At 37.8% G+C, this 12,096-nt stretch overlaps 1 protein-coding gene across 8 annotated transcripts in view; it reads right to left on the bottom strand.

Moving 5' to 3' along the window:
• BICC1 (BicC family RNA binding protein 1) overlaps positions 1-12,096 on the bottom strand; it is a 101,997-nt gene that overhangs the window by 64,006 nt on the left and 25,895 nt on the right. For all 8 annotated transcript variants that reach the window (XM_080598543.1, XM_080598546.1, XM_080598550.1 and 5 more), the window contains one exon: positions 4,919-4,965. In XM_080598543.1, the coding sequence (XP_080454669.1) occupies positions 4,919-4,965 (47 nt within the window). The remainder of the gene's footprint in view (positions 1-4,918; positions 4,966-12,096) is intronic.

Genomic DNA, 12,096 nt, shown 5'->3' with positions numbered 1-12,096 from the left:
AGTCACTTCCTCTTTCCAGGAAGCAAAACAGAGGAGCTAAACATAAATTAGAAGCTCATGCCAGCATTCCCACCACAGAATAGCACAGCCAGGTGTTTGAAACAAATTCTGGAAATGTATTGCCTTAATATATCCTTGTCACATGCTATGAGCCAAACTCCACATCAAGCATATATTTTAATGCTAATACGGATATGGATTGATTTCTACCCAGAAAAAGGGAAAGTGTGGTATCAGTTTCTACAGTTCCCAACTGCTGCTGCAGTTAAAATGGGGATAAAAACCCATGATAATGTATAGATAAGCATGAATTTATTATGTCTCACTAGCAAAAATAAATAGCACTGGAAGAAACCAACAGCTGCATTATTGTCGTCAGAAATGAGAATATAGCCTTAGGGAAGCAATAATTACAAATACACAGTTTCAGAGAAGTCATGGATGGAGACACATGGAAAGCCCTTCAAAAAGTTCCTGCTGAACACAGATTATAATCAGCCTGGGACATCTTAGTCTCAGGTCAATGATTAATATTTGTTATGCCTGAAAGTGCCCTAAGCCATCCGCATTTACAGCTTTACCTACACATTCCATATTCAAAGATTAAGAAGGAAGATTGACCAAATTCCAGCCTGACCTACAGCAGCAACAGAAAAATATCATTTTTAGTTATTTACTTGTATCAGAACATACTTGAAGTGTTCATGTACATAAGAACTTGGTCAATATATTCACTCAAGCATTTTGCAAAAGTTAAAAGGTTTGCCTAATATGATCCTCAAAAATTTTTATTTATTTATTTTTTTTTTAAAGTTGCATACAAATGAAAATACAGGATGTTGCAAAACGAGCTCTATTACTGTTAGATAAATAAACAGGGTTTGAGGCTGTTTCCTTATTGCCTTTGCTACCAGAGCCTCCTAAACAAAAGGTAATGTACGGTCATTAATAACTTATGCATATGGGAAAGGAATTTAACCGAAAAGTGATACAAAATGGAATTAGATATGTTCTCATATATAATAACTTTTTTTTAAAAAAACAACTCAATACTACTGTTTTTTCCAATCTTTATACTGAAAAAGTAACTAGCTTTAAAAGATGGCTTTGCCAAATATTTCTTCTAAAAATACATAGTATGTATGAAGAGCCTACTCATTTAATGAAATAAAGAAAATGAGAAATGGAAACCCTAGTCTTCCTTTACACACCTAACTTATTACCAGGTGAGATTTTCATACACATGTAATATTTGCATATTTGCGGCTTCATGCTTCCAACATTTCCAAGCATGATTACATTCCCTTCAGCGAGTAACAGGCACTGTAGTGAAGAAAGAAGCATAAGCATTTATAAAACATTTTGCCTAAATCCAGTGTTATCTTAAAAAACAAAACACCTGTATATCTTCAACTGTGTAAATGAATATTAATTCCTACAAACACTATTTCTTTTTGATTAAAAAGAAATCCACATCTCAAACATTCAGAGACAATAAAAGCCACAAGTTACAGTTGTCTGGTAGCATGTTGTGCTTTCCACAAAACCAAACTCTGCAAACAATTGAAAGCCAGGAAAGGAAGAACTGAAGAGCCCCCTCAGAAATACTTTAAGAGCCCATGACTAATGCGCATAACACACTGAACCATGCTGAAATGAGGAGCTTACATCCGACCTAGAGTCAAGCACTTGGACAGAACCCCACATGGGCATTTCCAGAGCTGCTCCTTCTGCACATGCAGTCTTACATTAGCCTAAGAACTACACCCAGCTTCTACTAAACCACAACATTCACCCATCTCCCACCATACTGTTGACAGTCTCATGATTAAGGCTCCTCATACACTGTTTCCTTGACAAATTTTAGAGTGAATGGTTATCTTTTAACATTAAGATTCCAAATATTAAAAAAAAAAAAGGCAAGACTTGAGAAGGCCAGAACCAAAGGCAAGCAGAAATGATGCAATAAATTCCCCTCTGTCCATACGGCCAACACTCATCTGGTTTGGATTATAAACTCCTCAGGGCAGAGACCCACCACCTTCTTACATTTTATATGAAGTGCCACGCATATCTATAGTGCTACATAAATTACAATGTTCCCTGAAACAATGTCCTGTCTTGGTCTGGGAGGGACCCTGCTTGCCTATGAGGCATGAACCAGATGTTATGGAACTCAGTGGAAAAATTCCACCATCAACTGTAAATGGGCTTTGGATCAAAAGAATTTTATTATGCATTACTCACAGAATAAATTAGGACAATAATATATAGAGCATGGTCCACGAGGATCTTTTACCTAAACTGTATGTAATACAACAGCCAACCAATCCATGTTTATTTAAGATTACCTGCCACTGAACTGAAGATCAGAGAGCTAGGGAGAGAAAACCATCATGTTATTTATGCATCCCTTGTTAGCAGCTCCCAGTGGTTTTGAAAAATCCACATCAGATTGTGTTAGGTGCTCACCCTCCACCCTGCCTCTGCTAAGTAGAAGACAGCATCACAAAATTTGTGTTAACCTAATCCTTTAAAAACATGATAGACTCATTAAAAAGCATCCTATGTGTAGCTTAATGACCCTAGTTAAGTCCTGACTTTAAAGCTCAGCTTAGGGATCACTGAGTAAATTCTGCTCCTCCTGAAGTCTAGCTTATATGGAACCAAGCACCGTCTCCTGTTGTCCAGCCACCACATGAAGCTATCGGCATTGTCTTGCTTCCCTCCAGTACTGGCCTCCTCTCTCCTCCCTCTTCATCTGTGTCTTGACATACAGAATCACTGAGTCTTTGTTCCATTGCTTCTGTCATTTCAGCATTCATATGGAAACTTCTCTCACCTGGCTCATTCCTTCCAACCCACTGTAGTTCAACACATTGAGGGTACAATTTGTCTGAAGATGTTATACATGGCAGCATTTATGCCAATTACACCCTCAATTCTTGATGTCACTTAAGAGTGATGCACCTCACTTCACCACTCAACTTTGGTCCAACAATGCAGCCCTGAAGAACGGATTATTCTGAATGCATTTTTAAAGTAGTTTTTACTACACCTTTGAATTCATATTAATTTTCTGGAAGGTACCTTGCTACCTTAGTTTGCAATATCTTTTCAATGCCCCAAATGAATTTCTTCCTCACTACAACCTGAAACACATGAAAAGTCTTCATTTAACCTCCAGAAATTCTGCCTTATTCATTTCACATAAGATGGGGAAAAAAAGCATATCCCTAATTAAAGGAAATTGCACAGACAGACTGTGAGTAAGCTATGAGCAAAGTTTTTTTTTTTTGAACAAAAGAGAAAACTTGCAAAGCAGATAGCTTCCATCTGTTTTTATTAGCTGTAATATCATGTGTATGTACACAAAAGATTCACTAATCTAAATTGAACTACAGAGTTGATGAGTCACTAAGAAGAATGCTAGTCAAAATGAAGCAGCTTTAGCTTGTTGCCATATCCACATTGTGCCTATATAATTACACAGGCATATGACAATACATTAATGCCAAAATAGACAATGCATTATCAATATTGATAAGTAGTGTACTCTTATTCACACAGCACATTTTCCTATTAAATTCAAACCAGTATTTTTTGCTATACTAACAGCTGTGTAATTGTAAGGTACATTATATCTACAGTAAATAATCAGGTATCCAATGCACATCAAATATGTCAGTCCTTTAACCCCATACAGAGGAAATACCTTGTTCACAGCTTTAAGAATTATGAGCAATTTTACACAAGGGTGTGAAAATGCTGTGCTGTAAAATAGATGTGTAATATGAAGTATCTGCTACTAAGGCTCAGCTTCATTGCAGCAAGTTAAAAAAAATCCATGCATTTTGATAAAAATCCTAAGGAAGAATTATTGACAATTCCTCCTCCGTGCTCGCGAATATTGGAAAGTCAAGCACAAGCAGCACATTCAGAAGAGTAATTCATTTGTCAGTCAAGAACATCATCTGAAGACTCCCATACCATTGTTTTTAAAAACAGATACTTTGCTTGTATACATGTTCCTCCCCTCCAGCCTTGATCAACGCATTTGATGACCACATACAGGATAAACTGTTCTTTCACATCTAAGAAGATACCTTCTAGCAGTACCATCTTTAAGTATGAACAAAACATTGAAAAAAATATGAACAACGACTTGTTTAACAGACAACCAGTCAAAAAGTTGTTTCAAGACTTTTCAGGATACAGCATGAAGATTTACATTGTCTTTTCTATGGTACAGAAAGACAAAGCAGCTCATTTTTATTTGCATACTGTATGCAGATCTTCATTAACTCATATAATATTTTACACACTATTCATAAAAAAACATGCTGCTTTGTGAAAAGCAATTTCAAAGTCATTACTCTTGGTCATGCTTCTCTTTGTAGTTTAGTTGCTGCAGGACTATTTTTTCCAGTCCTTCCATGCCTCTGTCTAACCACAAGCTTTATTGAATCACGGTGTGGACTGTGCATGTCTTTCTTAAAAAGGACTTTGCATTTCCCAACCAAATATTTATGCTTTCAATGATAGCACAATAAGTCTCACGTCAGTTCTTCAGTAACAGGATGTAGTGTTTATCCCCAGAGATAAAAGCCTTAAGACCACCTCACAACATCTTTCAGATGAGCCCCCTGCTATTAGGCAAAATACTTCCATAACACGTAGTGAAAAACTTTCAATTAAAGAATAATTAAGCTCTTATATGAATAGCAGTAGAACATACCAAAGAACATATTTATCATGGTCCATGCACAGCTAATGGTTAATAAAGACTTAAAAACTGTATTTGATCAATACAGTGGAAACTGCACGTTAAGTTTAATTAGTTGACCTCATGAATGAACAATTAATGTAATTTTTCATCTAGTCAACTGTTGCTATTGAATTAAAATATCTTTCTTACCTTCTGAAAAAAGTCTTCCCCACTTTTCCCTTTGCCCTCAGCAGCAGCTGTAAAACAAAAATAAGATCTGATTTCAAAATACTTCGGAGAAAATTTGTAAGTCTGTATACAGAAATCATCAATGAGTTAATGCTACTGTGAAGTTATAACTCTAGGTCCTCATCTTCTCGTGCAATAGGTGTTTATCAGCAACTGACTAACACTTGGAACAACTCTTTGCAAGTCACTTGCTAAGGATCAAGTCCAAGCAGATGTTTTCATTTGCATAATAGAGCTACTACACATGGATCTATATGTTAGTTACAGACTATGTAAGGTCATCCAAGTCTAGTGATTTATTCACACTGCATACATTAACATGTAATTCTACTAATAAGATGATAAAAAGAAAGCCAGAAGGGCACAGCATTTGCTTGATCAAGAGTTAGAACCAGAACAAGAAGCATTGTATTAAGCCTGAATTGATTTAATAATAGTCCTGTTTTATTTTTTAATCCAAGGGAAATATCTCAACTTGATCCAGAGAATTTTTGTAACATGTACTTTCTACCAGCCAGTGTTTGAGCTGCTACATTCAGCTGCTACAGCTGAGAACCAAAAGCAACCCTAGACACTAGCAACAGCACCACTGCACACATGCGCTTTTGAGCACTCCAGAGCAGTGTTCAAAAGAGACGACTTCAAGCTAGAAGTGGCTGTGAATGTGGCTGCTGCTGCTAAAGCTTGGCAATAGGCAAACATTAACTCGTCATGCAGGAAAAACATCTGGATATGCTTAGCCTAGGAAATCAAAGGCTGAAAGGTGAAAATACTGACTTCATGAAGAGAAGCTCTTCAGAGGAATGAAAAGGAACCTCTTCACACCAGTACCATTTGTAGGAAAAGAGACAAAATGGAGAACACCACCCTCCTCCTCACACCCAACACACTTCTTGTGGAGTCAAATGGTACGATGTGAGGGGTAGGTCTGGGGGGTCAAAAAGGGGCATGGTCAGAGGGGTGTGTGCCAGCACGCTGAAACGCTCCCTGTACTCCACGGGCCACACTGGGACATTCATATTTATCAAAAGGGCAAGAGCATTAGCAGGAAGAGCAAATAACTAGCCTAAGCACACGTGGGCAGTAAACAAACTATACAGCCTTAAGAGTACTTTTCAAAAAGCCTGCAGAAAAAAAGAGCAGCATCATTTCAGAACAGGGCTTGCAAGCTTATAAGAAGCAATCATAGAACTTAGTGGTTTCCAGAAGACGACATGAATTAGGGATTGACACTCTCCCATGTGTACTGAAACTTCTAGCTGTACACTTAGACAATGCACGCAGTGGCACTTAAAACGGTACAACTGTTTGCATCTAGCATATGTTGCAGCTTATCTGTGTTGCAACTCAGGACACAGCAACCAAGTCAAAACACAGTAGGTCTTCTAGAAGAGAGCAAATCACAGAGCTAATTATAGAGAGGATAATTCTCTTTTCCCAGAAAAAGGAATGCCTCCAGATGAAACTCCAAGGAGAGGGGAGTTTCTTAAGTAGTACTGGATTGCTGAAGAAACTCCTTGTCATTGCGATATTTCTGTATTTCTCATGCACAGATTAGGTCTCTGGTTTGCCCCATAACCCAACCTTCAAAACTCTGTTCCAACTACTTAGTTCTTCCCACTCTTCTAATTACACAAGCAATTTCAAGCTCCTCAATTAGCATTAACTCAGCTAATGCATTCAAAGAACAACTGCAACGGAGCAGATACAAGCTAGTGGCATGAGACTTGTTTCTGCCCAAGAGACAACAACGCCACTACAGTTGTAACAGGCTTCTCAGGGAACACCACCACCGTCACCTATGTTCCATGGAGAAACCATAGACTACAAAGTCCTATCTGATAAATCACATCAACTTCTGAATTGTAACTCAAAGACGGTCAAAACAGAGACACTGAGCGAAGCCTAGCAAGCAGCCACCTTGGGGCAGAGCAATTCCAGGCTCCACAACTCCACAAACTGAGAAACCGTAGGGCACCCTCCAGCATGCTTTTATTCAGAGGACACGGAAGATAAGCTGTAGAAGAGAAGATGACAGATGGGAGGCTGAAGTTGTAGCTTTGAGAATAGACAGATTTTGTTCCAGCTGCAAATACATGATTTCTAAACTGAATACAAACAAGAGCTGGCTCAGATAATAGCAGTGATGCTCTACAGGGCATTTAAGCAGGATGCTGACAAAGCAAATTCCAAGCTTTTCATTGTAGGTTTATTTTTAATCAGAATCATTCTGGTGACCTGATTTACAGCTTGGCCCCACCAGCAGCTGTATGACACAACCCACTGACTCCAACAAGCACGGACAGAGCCAGGAAGAGCAGGGAGTGACAGCAGCCTAAACAGGGCTCACAGAAAAACAAAGACAGTTGTAGAGAGAATAATGAGTTAGAGCAAATGGCATTTAGAAACAGTTTAGGTTAATGTTCAGTGTTTTCAGTTGTTATACTGTATTATGAAGATATGGTTTGTCATTGTAACTTTTCAGTAGGTGAGATATTTGTCAAATCTCACGGTGTCTACCAAAAGACAGGGAAGGCTGTACCGTATTTTTTTGAAACAGACCTGAAGTTTAACATTGCTATACCTTAAAGTTGTTCTTACCATGATCGAAAAGGCACAGCAATATTTCAGTATTTTGTCCATGTCCACTCTGCATTTAGTCTCTTAAGAGTTATGCCTACGCTCCTTTTTTTTGTGCAAGATGGTTGTTGAATATTAAGGTGGCCTAGTCATTACCATCTCCATTATGCAGTGAATAAAAAAACTCAGAATGTTAGCCCAAAATACTGAGCTAGACTTAAGGTATCTTTCAACAGAAAAGAAAAAAATAAGAAACCTACAAGTAAAAAGATAACCTGTATGAAGCAGTATATTCTGTTTTCCATTGTTAGCTATTTTCCAGTTATTTCCCCCTTTCACAATCCCTCATCCTCGTAACTCTTTGAGCCAGTGATAGTGCGTTACTGTTATGTTACTCAGCTTCTTATAATTTGCTTATTTATTTCTATGAGGAGGAGAAATTACACTTAAAATCAGAAATTTTATCAGTAGTTTATACATTTGAGGATACCACCTGTAATTGCATACATAATAATCTATGTTTACCTGCAAAGTACGGAGGCAAAGGATGCAAAAAGATCAGCTGCTTCAGAGAACAGCAAGAGTTACCAGACAAGGAAAAGTTACTCATTTCTTTCATAATTAAAAGGTTGAACTGATTTTGTTCAAGCACCACAAACCCGCTATCTTCTGCAGGGAAATAACTTGCTGGAATGTTTCTGAGCTTATGAAATTTGTGCACCAGTCATTGAAAATGGTAACACTTCTACGGTGTTCAGAAGCTTACAGTGTTCACTAGGATAAGCTGTAATTTAGTAAATCACTGAGGTTGACCTCAATCAGACAAACTGAGAGAAAAGCAAGTGTTAACTTGTGTTTAGGAAAGAAAGCCTGCTAGATCACTGCATCCTAAGCTCAACTTCTTTCTAAACAAATCTTGAGAGTATTAACCCTGACTTTCAAAAAAAATTTCATCTTTTACAAATCATATTGAGGAGCTCTCAGAATTTATATCTGACATTCGTTCCCTGACAGATTATTTTAGTAATCCCACTAATATTAATTGAATCATCAATATGAAACTGACTTCCCTTCAAAAAGCAGCATTTGGAAATTTCAAACAGGGGAGGCAGAGGGACTGGCAGTGCCACACAGAAGGCACAGTGTAAGCCATCTGACCACTGAATTTGAAATAAACTTTCAGATTTTAATATACAAAAGTTTTGCATTTTCTGACTTCGTAAACAAAATTAGTGTTTTCAAAAACACCACACCAGTAACAAAGATGAAACACTCCTGCCTAGCTCTTAAGGTAAGATCATTAATCCTGATCTAGGAAATCCTATGTCAACAACGGCAATTCAGTTATTAAATGACTTGCTAAATTCCACTTCAAATAATCATTAAAAAGAAAACTAAATGAAAAAACTTCAAGAGCTCTTTTCCCAGACATGCAGGTCACTAAAGCCCGCACTATCCTGAGCTGCTGTTTAAACAACAAACCCAAGAAGTAGTGTGAAAGACAGGTTTTATTTCATAACAGCACTTGTAGCCATTGAAGGGAAAGCCTTTGCTGACCACTTCCACCTTGTGCTGCTCTCCTTGGTCTGGCAGCACAGCCTTCTGCACAGCCACAGCAGGGCCCACACCTAGCTCTCCACCCCGAAGAACCAGCAGCATTTACTGGAACTGTTCCCCAGTCTTACTTGGCTGGAAGGTGCTGAGGGAAGGAGTTTGGGGCTCACTTTGCTGGCAGCTCTGCTACGCACCAGCCAAAGGTGTTCGGGCAGCCACAGCCTCAGGCAGGAGCAGCAGACCAAGTTCTCTCTCCTACAGCTTCGCCAGAACCTTGGACTCCCTCAAACAGTGGGACCAGGCACCACAAATATGACCCAAGCAGGAACAGAGCAGTTCTTCAACTTTCTAACATCCCACTTTACAGCATAAGCACTACCAAGTCAAGGGAAGTACTCCTTGAACTGCAGGGTGTACAATGACAAAGGATTAGCCGCATCTCCACTGAGAAATAGGAAAGCATCAGCACTTAAACAGGATTTCCAGAGCTCATGCCTAGGCACACCAGCCCTTCTGTCCGTGGTCCCTGTCCCAAAAGGGGATTTGACCGAAGCCACATTAAATGAAATGGCAATTAACACCGTGTGCTGACTTCTGACTGAGAAATTTATTCATCTTTGCCAACCTCCACTACTCAGGAAATATTGTATTCTTAGAATACCATTTATTTTCTGGTATTAAATAAATAATCATTTAACTGACCTTCACAAAAGGATTATTTTTGCACAAAATGCTAACATTGGTTTCAGAAATACAAAAAAGGACTAAAGTAAATGTGCATAATAAGCATTTTATATTTTAAGCCACACTGTTTATTATAATTTCTTCCATACCATGAAATATTTTATATCAGGTTTTCACTTTTCAAGATATATTGGATTGCCAAGGTCCCATCCAATACAAATATGAAACAGTTGAAACAGGTGTTAACTATTATGGTACCCACGAACTACACTGCTTGTCTACTTAATCACCAAATCATAAAAAAGCCCAATTGTAATTTCTTCTAAATTCACATGGAAAAGTGAATTTGAACTTTTACTTTGAACGTTATTTTAATTACAAAAAGAATTATTACAATGCAGACCATATTTTATAGGAACCAAACCCAAGGCCCAAGGATTCAGTCAACTTTTGTTTAAAGGAGTTGTTATTGCAACTTTTTGTTGATCTCACACATTAGCTTTGTGTCTCATTTCCTAAGCTCTTGAAATTGATATTGCAAACAATGAAATATGTATTTGTGAATGTGCCTTTAGACTGATTAGCATCTAAACTTCTTCCTCTCTCCTCATTGAGAGACTACAGTTATTAAAGAATCTAATAGCATGTTTGTCTCTTAAGGTTTCAGCTATGAAGAAAATTACTCCTTACATCAAAAAACTCTTTAAAAGGAGAGTTAACAACAAAATAATATTTGAATTTTAACAAGACAGATCAACTTAATGGGATTTCAAATAACTAGAATATTCCTGAAAATATGTAGCAAATTATCTTAACTTTTCTATCCACTGAATCAGAAAGACCTTGAGATTTTCCTCATAGCAATTGAATCTGATCTTTACTGAAAGTCACAAAGGTGTTAACCACATAGTGATTTTTTTTGTTTGTTTCAATGAAATAGACAGTTCACCATCAGAAATAGACAAAAGCCAAGTCAGAGTTTTTTCCTCAGAAGCTACCAAGCCTGTTGTTGTAAAAAAAATAAGATAAAAATCATTGAACAGCTAGGCTTGAACCAGAAACCAACACAAAAAAATATGCTTTTCTGTGCACAAAGTCAGACTATAACCCACACATACTCTTAAAGCTTGCTTGTATCAAGCCAAGATAAAGAATTCCACCCCCATAGGTCACTGAGTTAAGCCAAATAGCACAAAACAAGCCTTTAGGAACAAAAAGATAGACTACACATTGTTAAGAAAAAAAGTCTAACCTAAAGTTGAATTTATTGAAATCCAAACAAAGTAATTCTCCATTTTCCTTGTAATGATAGAGCTAGTCTCACTTCAAGTCTCACTTTCTTTCAGCTCAGAAACTAAGCTTAGTTCATCTCTTTTTCTGTCTAACTTCTGAAATGAAGGTGTCTGGTGAAAGAAAGTAGCAAGGCCTAACTAAACAAGGAAATTACACAAAAAAATAGAATTCAAGGTTGTTTTTAGCTGGCTTTTCAGTAGTGCATCACTTACACGTTCTTCTCACTGCAAAGTTCCTTAGATTTTCTGTGACTAGTTCTGAATGTGCTGCAAGTTACAGATATTATCCCAATAACACAACTGACTTTGCTTTCATGGGGAGACAGAACTTTGCTACTGGGGGGTGGGGGGGGCAGGGTCAGGATCTTCCCTGTGCAGTGGTCTTCCTTAAGTGACTAACAGGAAAAAAACATCACTTTTATTATAATAAATTTCATCGAGTAACATGTAACACTTACCAATCTCAGTATTTTAGGGTCTCAATCAATCTCTGTTTTTCAGAGTCAGAGAATGGAAAAAAAAATAAGGCACTTACACTTTCTTAAATTCCTAAGTAAAGCAGCCTTTGGTTTTGAGGGTGCTCACCACAGGTCAGAGTAAGCCACAAATCAGCTGGAAGTATCAGGAAGGGAGACAAAAGCCAAAATACTCAAGAAGTTACTGGCACACTCAACTAAAAAAGCTAGCAAAAATATATCTGTACATACACCACGCTGACAAATTAAATTTGTTGAGTCAGGAACTACAAGACATCTGGAATATTATACAAATTACCCAATGGCTACATATGCTGTGATTGAAGGACTCTAGGGCTGCAGATAACAATAGGAGCATCACCTTTCATCAACAAATTACAGAGGAAAAAAGATTAAAACAACGAAGACAGATATCCATGACACAGCTTTCTTCTTCCAGCTGTGCATCCAGAGAACTGGAAGAATTTCAGCGCGGTCCGTAAGTGACAATAAGTAGGTTGTAAGTAACTGGATGGACATTGGGTGGGTTTCACTGTATCTCCTTCTGTTGGAA

The sequence above is a fragment of the Anser brachyrhynchus genome, assembly GCF_964034855.1.
Source record: "Anser brachyrhynchus genome assembly, chromosome: 6".
NCBI lineage: Eukaryota > Metazoa > Chordata > Aves > Anseriformes > Anatidae > Anser > Anser brachyrhynchus.
Note: the sequence above shows the minus strand (reverse complement) of the source record. Positions and strands in the feature narration are given on the sequence as shown.